At 45.8% G+C, this 24,434-nt stretch overlaps 1 protein-coding gene across 3 annotated transcripts in view; it reads left to right on the forward strand.

Moving 5' to 3' along the window:
• Window positions 1-24,434, forward strand: part of LOC127567018 (arf-GAP with GTPase, ANK repeat and PH domain-containing protein 1-like) — a 177,224-nt gene that overhangs the window by 95,967 nt on the left and 56,823 nt on the right. For all 3 annotated transcript variants that reach the window (XM_052009640.1, XM_052009637.1, XM_052009638.1), the window contains 3 exons: window positions 10,643-10,701; window positions 12,382-12,469; window positions 24,110-24,195. In XM_052009640.1, the coding sequence (XP_051865600.1) occupies window positions 10,643-10,701; window positions 12,382-12,469; window positions 24,110-24,195 (233 nt within the window). The remainder of the gene's footprint in view (window positions 1-10,642; window positions 10,702-12,381; window positions 12,470-24,109; window positions 24,196-24,434) is intronic.

Genomic DNA, 24,434 nt, shown 5'->3' on the forward strand with positions numbered 1-24,434 from the left:
CCGAAACGTCAAACATCCCTTTGCCCCCACAGATGCTGCCTGACCCGCTGAATTCCTCCAGCAGCTTGTATTTTGCTCCGAATCCCATTCCCTCTACTTTCCGAAGAGAAAATATTGGAAACGCTCAGCAGGTCAGGCAGCATCTGTGGACAGAGAAACAGTTAATGTTTCAGGTCTGGTAAAGGGACAACTTATAGCAGAGGGTGTCATTTATTGCATCCGGTGCTCCCGGTGCGGCCTCCTGTACATTGGTGAGACCCAACACAAATTGGGTGACCGCTTTGTTGAGCACCTTCGCTCTGTCTGCTGCAACAGCCAGGATCTCCCGGTGGCCACCCACTTCAATTCCACATCCCACTCCCACACTGACATGTCCGTCCACGGCCTCCTCTACTGCCATGTTGAGGCCAGATGTAGGTTGGAGGAACAACACCTCATATTCCGCCTTGGGAGTCTCCAACCTGACGGTCTCAACACTGATTTCTCTAACTTCCGGTAACCCCACCCCTTCTTTTTCTTCCCCCCCCCCACCCCCCACTCCTTTGTCTTCCCTTATTCCTGTGGCTCCCTTCCCCCACCTTGATGACCTGCCCATCTCCTCTCTTCCATCCTTTATTCCATGGTCTACTGCCCTCTCCTACTGGATTTCTCCTTCTTCAGCCCTCGGCCTCTTCTACCTCTCACCTCTCAGCTTATTACATCTTACCCCCCTCCCCCACCCACCTACCTTCCCCCTCTCACCCGGACTCACCTCGCACCTGGACTCACCTATCCCCTACCTGTGTGCTCTCCTCCCCCTCCCCCCACCTTCTTATTCTGGCGTCTGCCCTCTTCCTTTCCAGTCCTGATGAAGGGTCTCAGTCTGAAACGTCGACTGTTTTTTTTCCCCTCCATGGATGCTGCCTGACCTGCTGAGTTCCTCCAGCACTTCTTCTGTATTGCTCCAGATTCCAGCATCTGCAGAATTTCTTGTGGAATCCAGCATCGATTGCCTTTTGTGGGAGAGAATTTTCAAATTTGTCCTGCCCTCTCCTCGGGCGCTGCGCTCTCGTTTTTATATTCTGTTCCCTTGTCCCAGAACCCAGTAGCAAAAACAGTTTCTATCTACACAATGAGTTGAACTTAATACCTTGAAAACTTCTAATCAGATCATCATGCAGATCAACAATCAGTCTGCTGGAGGAACTCAACAGGTCCAGCAGCATCTGTGGGGGGAAAGGAATTGTTGATGTTTCCCTGCATAAGGGTTTCGACCCGAAACGTTGACAATTCTTTCCCCCCCACGATGCTGCTTGACCCGTCAAGTTCCTCCAGCAGACTGTTTGTTGCTCTGGATGCAGTCTACTGTGTCTCCATCAAATGTAGATGCTGCCCTTTCAGTTTTGGGTGTGTTTGAATTCAGCTTCACTCTCAGTACACCGCCTCTACTGCAGATTGTAAGACACTGCTATCGTATGCCTCTGGCCATTTTCAGTTCAGTCCCGATTGGAGCTAAAAATTGACCAGAGTCAGGAAGACCAACAAAAGTGGGTCTTCCTCACCATCAGCCTGATGCATGACCTTGATGTGACTACTGGCTATAGGAGGTGCAAGGGAAAGACTGACGGTTGGGTGTGAGTGTTGGATGAGGGCAAAGTGTGGCTATGATACCTTGCCCACCACCTCCTCACACCCACCCCCCTCAAATTCAAGTAGCCTGTTGAGACATGTTGTCAGCCTTCATACAGGGCACTTGGTTAAAGTGGTGGGTGGCAGACAGTGTCCGTGGAATAATTCTATGTATCGCCTCTTTCAGAAAAGGGAAGGGTGTGGGAGACATTGGCAAAGCTTGCATTTACTACCCCTTCCCTAACTGCCCTTGTCAAGGCTGCCTTCATGACCACAGTGAAGGTGCTCCCACCATGGTGACAAGTTGAAGTTCCAGGATTTAGATCCAACAGCGTTGAAGGACTGACGGGTGGGGGGTGGGTTTCACGTCAGGTTGAGGTGCCGCTGTTCCAGAACATCAAAGCTCTTGTGCTTCTCAGTAGTAGAGGTTGCAAGACTGGGAACCGATGTCAAAGCAAACTTGGTTAGGGAAGAGGGAAGAAATTTGGTGGATTGAAGGATCTAGAGATGGGGAAGGAATTGTAAAGTTTCTTGAAAAAAATTTGACATAATTCAGTGGTGGCCAGGATCGAATATTATCCAGAGTAGAACGTTAAGAGGATCAGAACAGAAAAGGAAGAAAATGGAGAGAGTGAAAATGGAAGGTATTGATGGGAACTTTGTGCTCCATCAGAGATTTAGCACAGTGATGAGGGGCGGAATAGCATCCTCTCTTGCTACCTGCTTCTATGCTTTCTTGCAGTTACACAGTCTGGACTAGAGAAGTTTGAATTTCCAACCAGTGATTCTCTTGGACTGAGAGCATAATGGACCAGTTTCAGCAAAATGTGCCACTGACACCAGTGTAATTGTGAATCTGTCGTCGGCATGTGAGGAGGGGGCTGTGGTGAAACAGATCAAGAAAAGGATTGTAGCTTGTAAATTGAACAGATCCCTGGGAGTGCCAGGGACCTGCTTCTTTCCATATCTGGTTGGACATTATCCTTTCAATAAGCTTGCTGAACTTCCTGATGCTGATTGTAAAAAATTCGATTAACCTTCCAGGTTTTCCAGTGGATGGCATGAGTTCAGGTGCAATGCTAGCAGGCCCTTGCACACACACCTCTCTGTAATTACCCACATAATTGGAGCCTTTGTTTGAAGCTATTTTCATGCTTCATGCAAAGAGAGAATATATTTGAATTTAAATGATATGAACCTTTTCTCATCATTGCCCTGTGAACCGAAAGTGTAATCTTTGAGAGGAGCCACTGCAATAAAATCCAAGGTGCTTTTATTTAATCTGGGACATTTGATTTCCAATGTGAACTCTGTATGAATTGGGAGTGCTTCCCTGTGTAATCACAACAGTGAATTTAAAGAGCATCTTAAACATAGTGAAACATCCCATTGGACTTCACAAGAGTGTTAGCAAATAGAATTTAATGCCGAGTCACATGGAGATACTGGGACTGGTGACTGAAAGCTCCATCAAAGTCAGAGGCTTTAAGGAGAATCTTAAAGGAGGAGAGAGAAGTAAAGAGGTCGAGGGAAGAGATTCCTGAGCTTGAGGCCCAGGTTGCCGATGGTATGGCTGTCAATGGCGGAGTGATGGGAATAGGAGGATGATCAGGAGCAAAATCTTTTTTAATTCAAAAAAAATATTCATTCACAAGATGTGGATGCTGCTGGCATTTATTGTCCAGCTCAAATTGGCCTTTATCCTTGGAGCAACAGAGGATGAGAGGTGACCTGATAGAGGTGTATAAGATGATGAGAGGCATTCATCATGTGGATAGTCAGAGGCTTTTTCCCAGGGCTGAAATGGTGGCCACAAGAGGACATAGGTTTAAGGTGCTGGGGAGTAGGTACAGAGGAGATGTCAGGCGTAAGTTTTTTACTCAGAGAGTGGTGAGTGTGTGGAATGGGCTGCCGGCAACGGTGGTGGAGGCGGATACGATAGGGTCTTTTAAGAGACTTTTGGATAGGTACATGGAGCTTAGAAAAATAGAGGGCTATGGGTGAGCCTAGTAATTTCTAAGGTAGGGACATGTTCGGCACAACTTTGTGGCCGAAGGGCCTGTATTGTGCTGTAGGTTTTCTATGTTTCTATGAGATAGTTAAGAGTCACATTGGTGGGTCTGGAGCAACAGATAGGGTAAGGATGGCAGATTTCCTTCCCGGAAGGACATAAGTGAACCAGATGGGGTTCTTAGGACAATCCAGAAGTAATTATGATTACTTTTCCTGAGACCAGCTTTAAATTCCAGATTTGTTTAATTGCTTGAATTTAAATTCCCCAGCTGCCGTAGTGGGGTTCAAACTCATGTCTCTGGATCAGTGTCCGAAGCTCTGGCTGCTATACCTAGTAACTTAACCACTGCACTACTGGTCCCCAACCTACTACCAATTCAGCCACCCTACCGTGTTCTGAGGACAATGGGTACATGAGAACATTTGTACCTGCACTTGCATAAGTCAGTTAGCAACACAACCAGCTGTTGTTTCCCCCCTTAGCTTTGGAGTTTATCTGCTCAGCAAGCTGCTGGGTTTACATTATGGTCCGGTAGGGAGGTGAGGTGGGATGTGCAGAGTTTGATCCTGTTCTTGTCCAATATATGGTGCAGAGATGGTGGTTTTACTTTGCAGTCACTATTGGAAAAGGGCCACCTCCTGTGCATTCAATGCCAGTCTTAAATACCTGCTCCTGTGAGTGGTTAACTATTGCAAGGCCCTTTCTCTGGAACCATTGTCGTAGTCTTCAGTTCCCTGTAAAGAAAGCAAATCGCTTTTGTTTTGGGTCAACTCCATTCAAATTGATTGATGACTTCTGTAATTGGGACACTGAAACAGAACCTAGGTTTTCAAAGAGTGAATCACTTTGGCAGGAGATTAATATTGGGTGCTGTGCACAGTGAATCTGTTTTGTGTGAGGATCTTGAAGGTATTGATGAATCCATAAACATTCCATGGCAGTATTAAGTTTTTTCAGGTTGGATGCAGAGAGTACTGCTCGCAGTAGTCTGTCCCACCTTCAGAAGTGTATCCTCAGCTGTATCTCATCTCTGCAGAATTTTGTTCTGGAGGCTTTCTGTGCCTTAATATCTGCCTTCACTAGTCTAGGACTCTGAGTACCAGTTAAACAAATAGGATTCAGCTTCATTCTGTTCCCCTAAAGATTACAAAACACAATCACTGAGATCCCTCAGTGTATGCCCAAGTTATAACGGGAGCTTTTAGATGTCAATTGATTTATACACGACTAAAAAAAAATCCTCATTTCTGTTTATAGTGCACTTGCTGCCCACTTACAGTGAAGATACAAGCACTTGCATCCCATTGTCTGATGCCTGAGGAACTAGAAGATAAATCTCTCTCTGAGCAATGGAGTACTGCCAAGAAGTGGGTGCATAAATCTATTTTAGTGCACATTACTGCTCACAATTATGCTCTTCTTTGGGGGAATTGAGATTTGATTCTAGTTCTGTTACATGAAGAACTCTTGAGATTGCAGCCTGTTCCTTGGGGTATAATAGTCACTACAACTGTGGCTCAGTGGGTCATGTTCTTGCCTCTTAAGGCAGAAGGTTAAAGCCCCACTCTGGAAACATGAGCACAGAACCCTTGGCTGATGCTCACAGTGTTAACAATGAAGAAGTGCCAAAACATCAAAAACACCATCTTCTGTTGAACTAAATAAGGCCCCTTCTGATCTCAAGTGAACATAAGAGATTTTCCTGCACTTTTTCAAAAAAGAGCATGGGAGTTGGCCCCAGAGGCTGAGCCAATCTTAACCCTCACACAACTTATTGAAACAAGTGATGTGGTTCTGATCGCAGAGTTGTGGAAACTTGCGATGTGCTGATTGGCTCCTTATTTTTCTACAATACAGTAGTGATGACACTTCAGAAGTACTTCAACTGACATGAAGTGTTTTAGAATGTTCTAACTGGGACATGAAAGGTGCAATACAAGACTTTCCTTTCTTGTGGGGAAATTTCAAAGCACAGGAGCGTTCTCTACTTTGTCCTGTTCAATACTGACCCCTCAAACAGCATCACTGAAATAGCTAATCTTGTCACTTATGACATTGCTGCTTGTGTGAGCTTGCGTGTGCAGCTTGGTGCCTGGTTTCTACATGTGCTGAGCTTGATCATGTGCTTCCCTCACACGCACAGACTTCCCTTTCCCTCAGTCAAATACACACACAGCCTGCTTCCCCTCTCTCACACGCACTGCCTCCCCCCCCCCCCCCACACACACACACACACACACACACACACACACACACACACCCCAGTTTACATTTCAGCCCCAACAACACTCGAAACATTTTGTCATGCAGGATAAGCTAGCCCCGCTCGATCGGCAGCCCATCCACCATCCTAAACATTCATTCCCTCCACCACTAGTGCACAATGGCTACAGTGTGAACCCTCTACAAAATCCATTGCAGTTACTCACCCTCACCCAGGCTACTCCAACAGCACCTCCCAAACCTGTGACCTGTACTACCAAGAAGGATAAAGGCAGCAGGTGCAGGGAAACAGCACTCCCTGCAGGTTCCCTCTCAATTTGCACACCATCCTGACTTAGAAATTTATGACTTGTTCTTTCATCATTGCTGGGACTCGGGATTTCCCTCACCAACAGCACTGCCGCGGTGAAGGAGGATTGCAGTGATTCAACATCGTGGCTCACTGCCATCTTCATGAGGGCAGTTGGGGATGGGAATACGTGCTGGCCTTGACAGTGATGCCCAGATCTTATAAATCCATAGAAGATGAAAAGGCGAATGTCAAAGCCTTTTCCAAGGTGTACAACCAAGCATCAACACTAGTGGCTGCTGCTTGCCAGTACACAGTGCTGCTGCTGTAAAGTTGAATTTAGATTCTGATCAACCTAAGTACCAGTTTCCTGCAAAAATTGAGGGGTGGCATGGAGCAAACAAAAATTAAGCTAAAAGGCCTGCCGGTAACCGTGTATCCACACAACATGTACTATTATCATAGAATCATAGAAAGTACAGCACAATACAGGCCCTTCAGCCCACAATGTTGTGCCGACCTTTAAACCTCGCCTCAGACTATCTAACCCCTTCCTCCCACATATCCCCCTATTTTAAATTCCTCCATATGCTTATCTAGCAATCTCTTGAATTTGACCAATGTACCTGCCTCCACCACCACCCCAGGCGGCACATTCCATGCCCCAACCACTCTCTGGGTAAAAAACCTTCCTCTGATATCTCCCTTGAACTTCCCACCCATTACTTTAAAGCCATGCCCTCTTGTATTGAGCATTGGTGCCCTGGGAAAGAGGCGCTGGCTGTCCACTCTGTCTATTCCTCTTAATATTTTGTATACCTCTATCATGTCTCCTCTCATCCACATTCTCTCCAAAGAGTAAAGCCCCAGCTCCCTTAGTCTCTCCTCATAATGCATACTCCCTAATCCAGGCAGCATCCTGGTAAATCTCCTCTGCACCCTTTCCAACACTTTCACATTCTTCCTATAATGAGGCGACCAGAACTGGACACAGTACTCCAAGTGTGGTCTAACCAGAGTTTTGTAGAGCTGCATCATTACCTTGCAGCTCTTAAACTCAATCCCATGACTTATGAAAACTAACATCCCATAAGCTTTCTTAACTACCCTATCCACCTGTGAGGCAACTTTCAGGGATCTGTGGATATGAACCCCCAGATCCCTCTGCTCCGCCATACTACCCAGAATCCTGCCATTAACTTTGTAGCATTAACTTTGATTGACATTCACTGTTCTTTATGGTTTGAAATAACCAGTGTTAAGAAGGAGGTAATTCACTCTCTGTTGGATGCAGGAGAGACACTGTTAACACTGTATTGGATTGGATAAAAACAGAGCACAGATTTTTACAACTTACAATGACAGATAAGCTGACAGAGAAGAGCAATAATAGATATTCTAAAAATTCTTCCAGAACACTTGCAAAGAATGAGGTCATCAATGCTAGTCGCTGTCATTTCCAATAACAGAAATAAAACCAGAAAATGGTGGATCAGGCAGGATCTGTGGGGAGAGAAGTAAATTCAGTTTTACAAAATCAATGACTTTTATCAGAATCAATGGCATACATTGCCTGTAAAGTTTTGCTTGTATACGAGCGCAGACTGGAAATTTCCTCTCTGCTCCTCCTAGCAAGCAATTGCAAACTCCAGTACAACTGTTGGATTTTGCTACTCATGCAACAGAGAGGAATCCTTCTGTGTGTTTCATGACCTGGATACTGTCAAAATAACTGCTTGCTGATGTTTGATCTTGGCAATAGCCGGGTTTGAGCTCTCAGTACCCTGTATGAACTGAGATTTTGCTGAAGGGGACAACTGGAGTTTGAACTTGCTAATGCTGCACAATTGCAATTATAAATGACACATCCATCTGTTTCCACCCACGTGTAACAGAGTGGAGACTTTCATACCACAGCTGGAAATCCAGATTTCAATACAGAATTATGGTATAGTGAGTTTTGAGGAAGCTAATGTGACCACACTCGCAAGTACTGTTAAGACCTCACTTCTGACAGGAAGTGTGTGGACGCTGATATCACTTGGAAATGGCCGTGGTGGTTACCCATGCTCCTTTGTAAAAGTGAAACTACCCTATAATTCTGAAATGGTCAGCAGATCTCTCAATTTCTTGCAGGGTCCATGGGGAGCACATGACCACCATTCTCTGGGTAAAGAAGTTCCTCCTGAACTCCCTAAATTCATTAGTAACCAATTTTTATTAATGGCCCCTGGTTCTGGTTTCCCTCACATGTTTGAAAAAAACCTTCTCTGCATCTACTTTATCCCACAAATTTCACACCTTGTCTTTTGGGCCATGTTCATGAAGTTCATCAATATCATTTTTATCATTTATAAAAAAGACAGTAAAATACTAATTCAGTGTTCATGAACAAACATTGTTTTCTAATTAACTAGTTTAAAATGAGATGCCCTGTGTAACCTTGAGGCGCAGCTGATTATTGGACTGATTAAGCCTAGTGCTCAAATTTTAGCCACTGGTGCTGAGGTAATTGTCTAAACCAGGCTCCTTATTGCTGTGGAAAGCATAGGTGTTTTGTTTGAACATTATTTGAATCTGTCTTGATTTTGTCAATTATGCCTGTAACAGCTCTTTGCAAGAGCTCTCCAATTAGTCTCACTGCCTGCTCTTTCTCCTTGGCCCAGTACATTTGCCTCTTTTGAATCACCCTTTGGGGTAACATATTCCAGGTCACAACAACTCACCTTTTTAAAATAAAAGCTTTTTTTTGTTCCCTGTGGCTCCTTTTTGAAAATAGTCATCCTAAATCTGTATCTCCAGTGATTATGACCCTCCTGCTACTGGAAACAGTTTCTCCTTATTTAGCTTTTCAAAAGTATTTACGATTTTGATCACCTCTCACTAATGTCTTCTGGGCTCCAAGAAAAATGACTCAGCTTCTCAATGTAACTGAAGTCCCTTATTCCCTAGAACCACATCTGTTTGGCACACACTTCAAAGCCTTGTCACGCTTCCTCAAGTGTGATGCCCAGAATTGAATGCCATATTCTAGCGAGGACCAGCCAGTGGTTTTTAGATTTAGTACACACCCTCCTTGCTTTTGTACTCTATTAATAAAGTCAAGAGTTCCACATGCCTTTCTTATTGTCCGTCTTCTCCACGTTATCCTTCAAAGAATTGTGTGTCTGGACCTCTGGGTCTCTCAGTTCCCACATCCCCCTTTAGATTTGGTACTATTTTGTTCTTCACTTGCTCTATCAACACATTTCTGCATCAAATTTTATCTGCTATGTGTCTGCTCATTTTACTAGTCTATGTTCCCCTCGAAGTCTGTTGTACTATTCCTTGTTAGAAGTCTGCTTGAGTATTAGCTTAAAACCCCACCCGAATCCAACCCCAACCATGCCAAATTAGTTATAACTTTTTTCTATTCCTGACCTAACCAACCATCACTATAAATATCACATCCTCAATCGTGCTGTGGATCTATATGAGGATGGGGCACCAAATATTGACCAAGAACCTGCAGTAAACAAACTATCCGGACCTGGATAAAGTACTGAGCCATGCTGAGAGGGCCCAACCCAATCCAAATCCAATTGTTTCCTCAGAACCTGCACCCGACTTCACATATAGGGTCGACTCACTGCTCTATATCTTGTAATTCACCACATTTCAGGATTTCATCTCACTTGCAAACTATGTGAAATTCATGCATACAACTCTAAACACACTGCCTTCATCAGTCCCCTCTACTCATGACTTCATCAAGCCAAAGAGAGATACAAGAGAGGAACGGCCCACTGAGTTTGCGCTGATCATCAAGTACCCACTTACCCTAATCCTACCCTCGCCCTACTCTCCCTGCAGTCCCATCAACTCCCCCCAGATTCTACCACTCATCCACACACCAGGGGCAATTTACAGTGACCAATTAACCCACCAACCCGCACGTTTTTGGGATGTGGGAGGAAACCCACATAGACACAGGGAGAACGTGCAAACTCCACACAGACAGTACCAGAGGTCAGGATTGGACCTGAGTTACTGGAGCTGTGAGGCAGCAGTACCACTAGCTTTGAACAAATTCATGCTGATTTTCATTAATTAGCCCATGTTTTTCTATATGCCACCTAATTTTGTCCCAGGTTATTGTCCCTAGACACTTTCCCACTGCCGACATTAGACTGATTGCCCTGAAGTTATCCTCTACATAGCTGGCACCATGCCAATATCCAATGAGGTTGGGAAGTTTGTAGTCAGAGTCTCTGCAATGTTCTCGCTTACTGCCCTCAGTAACCAAGAATGCATCCCATCCTGAACTGGTCACTGATGACTGCTCGTCTTTTAAAGTTTGTAGATGTTACGAAACTTTGAAAGATTTTTGTTGCTGTTTTTATCCCTCGACTTTTAACGGGGAAATGGGCGATGTGAACATCTCCCAAGTACAATTCTCAGGTTGTGATCTGCATCCAATCTTTCACTACTGTTTCACTGCTAACCTGGCCATTTTCTTTTCTCCTCAGAGGCCTTTGTGAACAGTCAAGAATGGACGTTAAGCCGCTCGGTCCCAGAGCTCCGGTTGGTAAGTATGTCCTGTTTTCTTGCTCCTTAGTCACAGGACCTGCAAGCACCATTTGGCTGTCATGGTGGCAACTGGTTTGTGCCCCTGCTTCTGCAGTATATCTGCTGTGAAACTCAAGAATGCAGTAAATACGGAGTAACAAATGGATTATTTTGAGCATGATGACTTTATGGCTAAGAGTTTGTGCGTCATTTATAAAATAGCAAACCTCAGCCAGTTTACATAATATTGTGAGTGCCAGAAACTCTTGTCTTCAACATACTCCGCAGACATTGATTTGCATTTTTTCTCCCTGCGATGAGCAGTAGTTTTGTTTTACTCATCTTCTCTTCACTGTCTGGTTTAGTTACTACAGCCAATATCGCCATGGGGATATAAAGGTGGCCTGATGTATCTCTCAGCTGTCGATGAAGGGAGTGCACATACACGTTAACCTACCCACAAGTGTTACAAGAAGAGAGAGAGAGGGCATTATCTCTTGGCCACGTCCTGTTCTTTCTGCTGAACCTGCATGTTTCTGCATCATATATGCACTCAGAGCTGAGAAATTACTCACTGCTTTCACCGAGTCATCAAGTTGTACAGCACAGAAAAAGGCCCTTCGGCCCACCATGTCCATGCTGACCTTTTTACCCATCTGCACCAATTCCATTTGCCTGCATTAGTACCATATCCTTCTATTCCTTAGGCCTGGCACTGATCCCTGTTTTCTGTACCGGTTAGTTGGAAGATGCTGCACACTCCTATTTACACCACACACTCTTAAAGCATAATATCCATCTCATGTCATTGAGCAAGTGGAGTGGACTCTGCAATGATTTTGGCTTCTGGTTTCAAACCCAGCCCCCAACCAGCTGACCCAGCCAACCCTGAACCAGGGCTGGTGTACAGAAAAGAGATTGGGTAGTATTAGCAGTTACAACGTTAATGCTGTGTGATGGAGGTGCTGCTAAAAAAAATGTGTCCACCCTGTTTTGAGGAGACCAGGGCACGCATCCCATGGTGTGAACTTCATTTCATTATCAGTCAGGACACTAGATGGTGCACGACGGTGACATGTGCAAAGAAGAAAGCCGGAAGGAGAGAACTTACTTTGCTAACTGTTCCCACTTGAGCTATGACCCCTCTGACGGCCTGAAGCAGTGTGTCTGGTCCACACCTGTGGTCCCAATCACAACCTGCTGGCTGGTGGAGATCGCTCTGAAGGTTTGCAGTGGGGAAAGAGGGTGGAAAAAACAGTCTTCAGAGTGAGATGGGGCAAGTTGCAAAGGAAAACAGAAAGCGATATTACTGTTCCATTTTCTCACTCAGCTTCCCCTTAAATTCATTTCTGTTGTTTGCCTTGACCACTCCCTATGGTTGCCAGGTACATACTCCTCATAATCCAGGTGAAATTTCTCCTCAATCCTTTATTGGATTTATTACCGACTGCCCGATATTTATGGCCTTCGCTTTTGGTTTTCCCCACAGATAGAAACATATCTGTGTCCACCATACTGAAACCCATAAATAATGTAACAACCTCTATCAGGTCACTCCTCAGCCTTGTCTTTTTGAGGGAAAAGAAGCCCAGCCTGCACTCACATCCCTGATAGGGATAACCCCTCGGCTCTGGGATCATACTTGTGAAAGGAGCTGCTTCGATCCAGAAGCTCTCTTAACGTCTTGGTTTCTTTGCAGGGATTGGTCGGCAGTCTGCGCAGTGGCAAATCCGCCCTCGTCCATCGATATCTGACTGGCACTTACATCCGGGATGAGTCTCCGGAAGGTGAGTGCCCTAATTCTTCTGAGTTCTTCAGAATTCTAGTCCTTCGAGTAAGGTAGCAGTATGATTCTAGACATCACTCTCAATATGAGCCGATAGTGGATGTTGTGAATGTCAGAAAATAGCTGTAATCTTGAATCTCTTAAGGTTCTGTATTTTAAAATGTGGTTAGATTGTTCAGTACCATATGGGTCAAAATTTGTGGAAGAAACTCCCAACATCTGCAAAGAGGAGCTGAACATTGTATTGGCTCAAATCTTCCACTGCTCTTACTTGGAGCAGGTCCCCAGGCACGGTCTTCCACTGCTCTTACTTGGAGCAGGTCCCCAGGCACGGTCTTCCACTGCTCTTACTTGGAGCAGGTCCCCAGGCACGGTCTTCCACTGCTCTTACTTGGAGCAGGTCCCCAGGCACGGTCTTCCACTGCTCTTACTTGGAGCAGGTCCCCAGGCACGGTCTTCCACTGCTCTTACTTGGAGCAGGTCCCCAGGCACGGTCTTCCACTGCTCTTACTTGGAGCAGGTCCCCAGGCACGGTCTTCCACTGCTCTTACTTGGAGCAGGTCCCCAGGCACGGTCTTCCACTGCTCTTACTTGGAGCAGGTCCCCAGGCACGGTCTTCCACTGCTCTTACTTGGAGCAGGTCCCCAGGCACGGTCTTCCACTGCTCTTACTTGGAGCAGCTCCCCAGGCACGGTCTTCCACTGCTCTTACTTGGAGCAGCTCCCCAGGCACGGTCTTCCACTGGGAAGCCGGATCCCAGCTAATCTGCACACAGGGCCTTGTTGGGCTTCACGCCCTGAACTATCTTGAGAGCTGGTCAGCCCCACCTGTGGCTTGCCAGCTGTCAAAGCTATCATTGAGGTTGAATAGTCAAAATTCACAAACATTCAGAAATACTTCTAAAAACAAATTCTTTCTAAATTATTAAAATATTGAAACACTTAAAAAGGTTAGAAAACAATTAACTTCGCAAAATCACCTTGGTGCTGAGCAAGCACTGTACTGCCAGAGGGGACGATGCTGAGAGAGTGCTGCAGTGTTGGGAGGGTGGGGGGCAGGCAGTGCTGAGGGTCTGCCACACTGTTGAAGGGGCAGTGCTGAGGGAGTGCTACAGAGGGACGGTGCAGAGGAAGCGCCACACTGTGGGAGGGACAGTACTTACAGAGCGCCACACTGTGGAAGGGACAGTACTTATAGAGTGCCACACTGTGGGAGGGGTGGTGCTGTAGGGGTACCACATTGTCAGGGGAGTGGTGCTGACGGCGTGCCACACTGCCAGAGGGACAAAGAGGAGCTGAACATTGTATTGGCCCAAATCTTCCACTGCTCTTACTTGGAGCAGCTCCCCAGGCACGGTCTTCCACTGGGAAGCCGGATCCCAGCTAATCTGCACACAGGACCTTGTTGAGCTTCACGCCCTGAACTATCTTGAGAGCTGATCAGCCCCACCTGTGGCTTGCCGGCTGTCAAAGCTATCGTTGAGGTTGAATACCCAAAATTCACAAACATTTGCTGCCTGATGGAGCACTATGTTGGGGGGAGGGTGCTGAGGGAGCACCACCCTGTCAATGATACTGTCTTTGGGAAGAGGCATCAGCACAAAGCTGCATTTCCTCTCAGCCTCTGTGACAATGTTTCAAAGAAGAGCAGGGAAGTTATCCCTGGTATTCATTCCAATGGACAGGCTATTTGTGGGAGCTTGCTGTGCATAAATTGGCTGCTGTCTTTCCTACTCTGCAATAGGGACTGCATTTCAAAAGTACTTTGCTGGCTGTAAAGCACTTGGCAATGTCCTGAAGGGCACAAGCAGATGCTGTAGAAATCTGCCCTTCTTTCAAGATATTAGGTATTCAGCAGGCTCAAATCAAGGTTGCCAATTCCCGGAGCTTTCGTTTTACTCCCTTCCCACCTCCTGGCAGTCAGACAGACTCTATCCCCAGCTCCAACGTCTTCTAAAACAAAACTCATCAGAGAAAACTGGAAAAGAAACATCATCTTTTTTTTTAACATTCTGATGATTTTCTGCTTGGAGGCCGAGCAGATTAATCTTTCATTTCTGGACATTCTGGGCCATTCTCAAAGAGCTGGCAACGTAATTCACAGTGTCCTGATCATTCATTTGATCTCTTCCATTTCAACAAATGACAGGGTCAAAGAGATTTGTAGCGTGGAATCAGTAAATTCATAGCCCTTGCCCATTTCTAGCCACCCCCTAACAACAGATTGGAAGGGAATCAGGCATTATGGAGGGGATGAGGGTGGTGTGTGAGGGAAGGAGGGTGGTGGCAGAGTGAGTGAAGGCTGTGAAGGCTGTCAAGGCTGCAGCATCTTCAAACACGACTGAGCAGGACATCCCAGCTTTCTGCCACTCAGTAGCTGAGGGAGTTTCAGGCCCACATTGCTCACCAGAGCAGAGTCCATTTGAACTGAGGGATTGAAACCTAACAGCACAGGAAAAGGTTGTTGCGCTTGGGCCAGTGAAGTGGCAACTTGTTAATAATGGCCAACAGCTAATCAAGCTTAATGGTTAATCAATTAACCTTAAAATATTCTTTGTGAGGCCACTGTGCCGTTAATTGGGCTCATTGGGCATGAGCTCATGTTTCAACCACAATAATGGATCTTTCTTCTGAATGCACCATTCCCTCAAGGCCTCCAGGTTAGAAATATTGAAGTAATTAAAGTTTAATAGATTACTAATGCTCTTCGTGTGTTTGTATTTCATGTTAAATTTGCAACGGGAAGCACGCATTTTCTGGTTGATGCCCAAATTACTGGCACCACCAAAGCTGGCTGGCAAAGCACCCAGGGGTGGTACCACTGGAAAGCAGCCAGCTCCACGTTAGGCTGACTCTTCCACAGAGTCCGAGACCTGTTAATCCCAAAGAAGGGCTTCCCGCTTAGGGGAGATGAAAGCAGATTTATAGTCGCTGAACATTATTTGGAAATAAAATAAATCTCCATTGTGTAAAGATGACACCGTTCCAGAATGAGGGAATCAGCTGGTGAATTCCTTCACCGATGCATGGGCAGAAGAAACAAAAGCCTGAAAGCACATACCACCAGGCTCAAGGACAGCTTCTACCCCACTGTTATAAGACTATTGAACGGTCCCCTAGTACAATAAAATGGACTCTTGACCTCACAATCTACCTCGTTATGACTTTGCACCATATTGTCTGCCTGCATTGCACTTTATTCTGCATTCTGTTATTGTTTTACCTTGTACTACCTCAATGCACTGTGTAATGAATTGATCTGTATGAACGGTATGCAAGACAAGTTTTTCACTGTATCTTGGTACACGTGACAATAATAAACCAATTCCGATTCCAGTGGTCAGTGAGAGGCACACTTTAGTAGCTCAACATTCCTTTCCCACCCTAACAATTGGATACTTGCCCCAGGGAATATCATGAGCACAACTAAATGCATGGGGGCACTGGATGTGACACCATGATTCACCACCCCCACTGCTCCTTAAAGTAGTCTCAGCCACCAGTTATCCACAGCAATAGCTAGTTCCATTTATTTAGGCAACATAGATTTAATGTGATTGCTCAAAGGATGAGAGGGGAGATGAGGAAAAGTTTATCACTGTGAAAGATAGTGGAAGCAGAAACTTCTATCACTTTAAACAGTACTTGGAAGTGTACTTAAACAGCCATAACCTGCACAGATCTGGAGCTGGTGCTGGAAGGTGGGATGAGGCTGGGGGACTCTTTGTCAACCAGTACAGACATCATAGGCTGAGCAGCCTCCTCCTATATCATAAGCTTTCTATGATTCTAAAGCTCTTTTAATGTGGCAAAAATGTCCCAAGGCATTTCATAGGAGCTTTAAACAAACAAAAAGAAATTGATCTTTAACTTTGCTGTGAGTTTTCACACTGTGATTCCCAGGGCAGGCTCACATAGTCACAAATGGTCCATAATGGAATAAATGGAGAAATTCACTGCGTATGTCCCCAGATCCTGCTACTGTTTAACTGATTCCCTGTGGGGATATGGAACTGTCCAAATAAACTGTCAACCTAAGATGCCACGAGCAACCTACACCTTTTTTTTTACTTTAACAGAAGAAGCTATTTTTCTCAGTGCCATTTCCAGATGTTTACAGGGACCAGATGTGCCAAATTGTGTTTACATTACCTGGGGTTCTGGAATTTGAATGCTGTGTTTTAGGAAGTTGATTCTGGGCATGTGGTGAAGAACACTGACTTGTTCACTAACTTGCCTCCATAATGGGGAAAGGGCTGGAGTGGTTGCAAAGTCGCAAGTGCATTCATTATGTTCTTGTTTATGTTGTCACTACCCAAGTCATCCAGTGCACCTCTCTCGTATAGTTTGCAACAGAGCCATCGAACCAGATGTGACTCAGACTTCACCCTCGACTTGTACCAAGTTACCAACAGCACAGTAACTGGCTTCATCTGCCCAGCAACCCCTCCTCACTTGGTTCTTCCTCCTGCCTCACTCCTCCCCCTCACCCCTTTATACTGGCTATCTCCCCTTTACAGTCTCATTCCTGATGCAGGGTCTTGACCCGAAACATCGATTGTCCTTTTGCCTCCACAGTTGCTGCCTGACCCACTGAGTTCCTGCAGCAGCTTGTTTTATGCACCAAGTTACCATCCCTCTGCAGTGACCAGACCACTGGTCCTGTGTCTCAGGAAGATGTACAAGATCCCACAACACTTTCTGATGAAATTCTGGTCCCCAGGCCAATAATTATTCATCACCCACTGCCTTAAAAAGCAGATGATCTAGTCATCATCACTTTGCTATATGTGGGATCTTGCTCTGAGCAAATTGGTTGCAATGTTTCCTGCATTACAACAGTAGCTGTGCTTCACTGACTGTGAGCTGCTTTGAAGTGTGTTGAGGTGGTAAAAGTCAAAATCAAGTTAAAGTCAAAGTCGCGTTTATTGCCATATGTATCAACAAGTACATCCATGCACAGGGTGCAATGAAAAACTTACTTGCAGCAGCATCACAGGCACATAGCTTCAGATAAGCAGCATTCACAAGACAACATAAATTAAACATAAATTATACACAATTTTTACAAGAAAGAACACAATTAGAACAAAAAAAAACAGAAGTCCATTTTAGTGCAAAGTAGGCATTATATAAATTCAGAAAACAAACTGCTGGAGGAACTCAAGGGGTCAGGTAGCATCTGTGTAGGGAGATGGACGTTCAATGTTTCGGGTCAAGACCCTTCAGCTGGACAGATGAAGGATCTCAACCAAAAACTTTGACTGTCCATTTCCCCCCACAGATGCTGCCTGACCCGCAGAGTTCTTCCAGCAGTTTGTTTTTTGCTCCAGGTTCCAGCATCTGCAGTCTCTTGTGTCAGCATTATGTAAATGCAAGGTTTTCATTTGAGCACAGACATGATGCAGACGTATTAATGCCTTGTGCTCTGGAGGGTGTGAATGAAGTCAGATACCTTGCTGTTCATTTGGAGTTGAAGTACATACTCCTGATGGCAATTTGCTCATCATTCTGAAAGCAGGTAGCCAATACAAAGGGTTCAGGCAAAGGAGAAACAAAATATGGGTTACTTCTCTGTTCAGTGAAATTGCCTCAGGCTTTTACCTGAATAGGTATCCATTATAATTATAATTGATTCATCAGCAGCAGTAAAAGAACACCACCTTGTCCAAATGAGGATGCAAAAACCTACCAGCTGCCAGAGGTCAGTCTATTTAATGCTGTTGTTTGGGCAGCTGCTGAAAGCAATAATTAGGAGCGCCATTATGACTTGAACAAGTTCAAAGGAAAATCATCAGGAATTTGAAGATGCTGGGTTATTAATTTGATTGAGATTTTTGGTGAGGTAATATAGGTTGCTGATGTTAATGCAGTTGATGTGTTGTTATTTATGGACCTCCAAAAGGTGTTTGCTGGAGTTGCCACATATTATGTTAAGCAAAGTTGAAGCTCTTGGCACTGCCCCTCCCTCAGTGTGACCTTCCCTCAATACCGCCCCCCCCCACAGTGTGATACTCCCTCAGTATCGCCCCTCCCTCAGTGCGGCGCTCCCTCAGTACTGCCCCTCCCACAGTGTGACCCTCCCTCAGTACCGCCCCTCCCACAGTGTGACCCTCCCTCAGTACCGCCCCTCCCACAGTGTGACCCTCCCTCAGTACCGCCCCTCCCACAGTGTGACCCTCCCTCAATACCGCCCCTCCCACAGTGTGGTGCTCCCACAGCACTGGCGCTCCCTCAGTACTGTCCCTCCCACGGTGCAGTGCTCCCTTATCACTGCCCCTCAGACAGGGTGGTGCTCCCTCACACCACATTGAGGAATCCCCTCACCACTGCACTGGAGTGGCAACCTGGATTTCTGTGCTCAAGTCTCTGGAGTGGGACTTGAACCCACAACTTTCAGATTCAGAGGCGAGCGTGCTACCCACTGAGCCACCAAATCAGGTCATTGAGTAGGGAGGTGCCTTTATGGAACTGGCTCATTACAACTCATGCAACTATATGCAAATTTGTGCCAGCTGTGCCAGCTCTCCTCTTGGGGAAGGAACCAGAAACATTCATTGTCTAGACTTGCATGGAAAGATCGGCTGTGTGGCTGAAATCCCACAGACTATCCTGTAAAATGGAGACAAAACAAGAGGAAATTGAGTGGGTCCCACCCACTGCAGTCTTGCATGCTTATAGTTCTCCCTGCACCACACACCAACTCCTAGCCACAGATGATGCCAGACACTTCCCTAGCTTGTGCCACTGTAGTTGCCAACTGTAGTCAGACATATCCCTGCAGTTCTCATCATGTGACCTCCTGCTGCCCCACCCAGCCCCTTTTTTTTGCTGCTTCAATCTTTATATCCGTAACAATCATGATTGTTCAATGGAAATAAACCCACCACTTGTTTTCACACAGTACTCCTCAAATTTTACTTGCTGGACTTGCTTTCTGTGTCTGGGAGAGTAATCCTTAATTCTTGGAGACCTTCACAGTTCTGGAGACCCACTTTCAACAGGGCTAACAGAAAATCTGCTTCTGTAAGGGCTTAAGGGCAGTTGCCAAACGAAGGCAGAAAGAATAAAGTGGTTCTGAGTAATATAAAAACTCTATTAAATCTGACCATCAATGGGGCCGTGCCAAGGTTGGAGTTCATCTATAATGTGTGAGACTTGTTATTTTTTAAACTTTTTTTTATTAATTTCTGGAAGGAGTGAGTGTAACATTCCCCGGTTATAAAGTGAACATTGATTTTTCAGAAAGTCTGCTTCACTTTACAGGATGTGGTTAACAAGCTCACTTCTGACAGGATGTGGTCCTGTCGCAGCCGTTCACTGTAGCTCAGGCTCTTTGATATGTTCCTAGTTGTTTTGGAGACACTGTATTTTTAGCTTGGCCTGCACGTAGCCTTTCCATCAAATTGTAACAGTCTCAACATTTTATGTAACTACTGCAAAAGGTTTTATTTTAGTGAGTAACCAAGACACTCAAGACTTTGTGTCTGTGGGACAGAAAGGTTGATTTTTAACATTGTTATTTTGAGGAGGTCAGAAGAATTGCTGATACTTTTCATTATTTCACCAAATATTTTGGTTTCTCAAACGAGTGAAATAAGTACCGAATTGTTAGATTCCCACCAATAATCGTTCCAGCGATGGGAGGATGGATCTTAGGAAGGACAATGCTTCCAAGGATGTTGTCATAGAATCATAGAAAAGTCCAGCACAATACAGGCCCTTCGGCCCACAATGTTGTGCCGACCTTTAAACCTCACCTAAGACTATCTAACCCCTTCCTCCCACGTATCCCTCTATTTTAAATTCTTCCATATGCTTATCTAGCAATCTCTTGAATTTGAGCAATGAACATGCCTCCTCCACCGCCCCAGGCAGCGCATTCCATGCACCAACCACTCTCTGGGTAAAAAATCTTCCTCTGATATCTCCCTTGAACCTCCCACCCATTACTTTAAAGCCATGCCCTCTTGTATTGAGCATTGGTGCCCTGGGAAAGAGGTGCTGGCTGTCCACTCTATCTATTCCTCTTAATATTTTGTACACCTCTATCATGTCTCCTCTCATCCTCCTTCTCTCCAAAGAGTAAAGCCCGAGCTCCCTTAGTCTCTTCTCATAATCCATACTCTCCAAACCAGGCAGCATCCTGGTAAATCTCCTCTGCACCCTCTCCAACGCTTCCACATCCTTCCTATAATGTCCTACGAGGACAAAAGATGAGGACAATATCTTAGTCCTCATCTATACCCTGCCCCTTGGTGCAGAAGTGGGGTCAACCTCTGCTCAGGACACCCATTCTCTCGCTCCTGCCCCTCCATTGCCTTTGCACCTTCAGGCTTCCTGCCTGACATCTAGTCTTGCATGAGCTCTGGCTCAGCGTTTAGGAGACTCAAGTCACAGTCTTTGACAATCCCCCACCATCTCAAGCACTGCACTCCCTCTGACAATCCCACTCTCTGCCTCTTGTTGAACCAGATCATCCAATCCTGAACTGAGATCCCTGCCTGACGTTCCCGCCTCAGTCCACCTGTTGCCAGAGCCCTCGCCTGCGCCGTTATTGCTCTCGGCCTCGACTGCTTCAGTGGTATCATAGCCTACTGGTCAGGAGATATGAGTTCAAAACCCCACTGAGGCAGCTGGGGAACTTAAATGTAGTGAATTAAGTAAATCTCTGAATAAAAGGCTTGTGATTGTGAGTGTGAAACTACTAGATTATGGTTAAGAATCTAGTTCTTAAGGCAAAAAAACCTCGTGACCTTACGCGGTCTGGCCTTTATGCAACTCCAGATTGATACCAATGTGGTTGACCCCTAATTGCCTTCTGAATTAAATGCAATGGGCAATAACTGCCCTGTGTTCCACGGGCTGCTCCCAGGTACACATACTGTGGCAAACCCCAACTGCTGCTGGAAGATCATCAACCCGGTGAAAGATGTACTTTGGTCTGCCTGAAGTTCATTGGTCTTCCAGTGCAAGGGGCTGCCTGCAAGCGAATGCTGCTGACAATCCTGAATAAATTTTTAAAAATTGCAAAAGTTATGAAAAAAATTCATCTCTAAAATAATGAATAAATAAGTGCTGGCCTCTGAGAAATGGGGGAGAAAATGTACCCAAGGAAGCCCTCATCCTATTGGCCAACACTGTGTCTGGTTGCATCAAGCTGTGCATCGCCTCTGGATATGTAAACTCGCAGCCAAAGAATCATATAGTTAGTGCAGAACCATGCTCTTCAGCCCAACTCATCCATGCCGACCAACTTGCCTTCCTGAGCTCGTAGTCCCATTTGCCTGCATTTGGCCCATATCCCTCTAAACCTTTCCTATCCGTGTACCTGTCCAAATGTCTTTTAAACGTTGGAATTGTACCCACCTCTATCTACCACTTCCTCTGGCAGCTCGTTCCACACACCCACTGCCTCCTGTGTGAAAAATTTGCTCGTCAGATCCCCTTTAAATCTTTTGCCCTCTCACATTAAACCTGTGCCCTCTATAGCTTTAGACTCCCCTACCCTGGGAAAAAGACTGTGACCATCCACCTTATCGATGGCCCTCACGATCTTATAAACCTCTACAAGGTCACCCCCTCAGCTTCCTTCACTCCAAAACGGGTTCGAGTGAAGGAGGCTGAGGGGTGACCTTCTAATGTCACTGTGTGCTGAGGTTCCACCTGTCCCCAGTGTTGTGGAGGAGGGGGTTGGACCTGGCCTTGTTACCTTGGAAGGTTCCTTTCAGTTGGACATGCCGTACTAACTGTCCCTCAGGAAAATGTTCATCCATTAGTTGAGGAATGGATTGAACATGGCTGTAATGTTCCCCCAGCGGTCTGAAGGCTTGTGAGGGACAGCCACTCAAGCAGAGATCTGCGGAACTGTACCCAAGCTGAGTGAGAAATTTGAATTTCTGTTTGCCCAACGTGGAGTGCACATGCTGTCTCTGGACAGGAACTCACACAGCATAGCCAGCTCCAGGACGCACGGGCACAGGTTGGTAGAGTCAGGCCTTCGGGGAGCCACTTGTTGGGATTTAACCAGCTGTGTCACTTGCTCATTGCTGGTCCAGTGGGAAGGCCTCTCCCATTAGGCTGTTGGCTTATCCTTGAATCATCTAAATGACAGCACAGAGCTATTTGGTTTGTCACACCCGTGCTGTGACCCCTGAAGCTAACTCTTTTTATTGTCTTTTTCTGCCTGTTCATCAAAGTCGAGTTTATTGTCATGTGCCCAAGTACGTGTGTGCACAGGTGCAATGAAAAACTTACTTGCAGCAGCATCACAGGCACATAGCATCATATAAGCAGCATTCACAAGAAGAGCATAAATCAAACATAAATTATGCAAAATTATACCAGAAAGAACACAATGAGAACAGAACAACCAAGGTCCAGTGTAGTGCAAGGTAGTCAAAGTGTTGCTAAACTCTAGTGATTAGGGTTGTGCCGGTTGGTTCAAGAACCGAATGGCTGAAGGGAAGTAGCTGTTCCTGAACCTGGTGGTGTGGGGACTTCAGGCTTCTGTACCTCCTGCCCGATGGTAGCTGCGAGAAGATGGCATGGCGCGGATGGTGGGGATCTTTGATGGTGGATGTTGCCTTCTTGAGGCAGGGCCTCCTGTAGATACTACTGATGGTGGGGAGGGATGTGCCCGTGACCTATTGGGCTGGGTCCACTATCTGCAGCTTCTTGCGTTCCTCTGCATTTGAATTACCGTACCAGACCATGATGCAACCAGTCAGGATACTTTCAACAGTACATCTGTAGAAGTTCGTTAAAGTGTTCGGTGACAAGCCGAACCTCCTTCACCTCCAAAGAAAGTAATGACGCTGGCGCACCTTCCTTGTGATTGCATCTATGTGCTGTACCAGACCTGTGATACTTTAAATGCTTGGCCAGTTTTTATATCTTGTCTCTTCAAAAGAAGGTTATTCAGTAGTTAGTCATCAGAAGAAAAGAGGAACTTGTATTTGTCGCCATTCAAGACCTCAGCTCAATGATGTTAGAAGTGTAAAAAAATTTTGTTTTTAGTTTGCAGCTAACATGAGCAGCAAAACAGTTAACAAGGCAACAAATGGCCTGTTAATCTGGCATTACTAGTTTGATTGAGGGACTAATATTTGCTGCAGGACACTGAGGAGAATTCCATCGCTCCTCTTCACATAGTGCCGTGCGATCTCTTAAATCCATCTAAAAGAACTGACAGAGACTTCCCTCAGTAGTACCCCTCCCACAGTGTGACCCTCCCTCAGTACCGACCCTCCCACAGTGCGACCCTCCCTCAGTACCGCCCCTCCCACAGTGCGACACTCCCTCAGTATTGCCCCTCCCTCAGTACTACCCCTCCCACAGTGTGACCCTCCCTCAGTACCGCCCCTCCCACAGTGCGTTGCTCCCTCAGTTCTGCACTGGAGCTTCATCATCAGAGGAGTAATGAGCTTGTCAAATCAAGGGCTCATTCAGCAGCAGTTAAACTGTGGCTTGTTTCCATGGCCATCATGTTGCAGTGTATGAGCAGTGGGTTTAGATGTTGCATCCAGTGTGAGTGTCCCATGCTTAGCAGTAGAAAATGTGAAACAGTCGGGAGAAAAAATAATTGCCGTGTATTTGTCTTGAGCATGTATAACATCTCCTTCCCACTGTGTCGTTGCCAGGTGGTCGATACAAGAAAGAAATCAACGTGAATGGTCAGAGCCACTTGCTGCTGATTAGGGATGAAGGAGGTCCTCCAGATGCGCAGGTGAGTGTTTAATAAAACTGGGCCTGAAACAGAGGCACATTGATCCAAAGGAGCATCAGGTGCCGGCAGCTGACTCTCAAACACCAGCATCCTTTACCTTACTGAGAACAGGAGCGGATGAGCAGATCCAGGAATAACTGGGCTCTGGCGACTGCTACATTGTGTTGCAGTGTTGGGTGTGTCAGTGGCCAGATGCTGTGTTCACCAGCCAACTTCAATGTGTTTGGCGTTTCATGGTA

Source organism: Pristis pectinata, chromosome X (genome assembly GCF_009764475.1).
Source record: "Pristis pectinata isolate sPriPec2 chromosome X, sPriPec2.1.pri, whole genome shotgun sequence".
NCBI lineage: Eukaryota > Metazoa > Chordata > Chondrichthyes > Rhinopristiformes > Pristidae > Pristis > Pristis pectinata.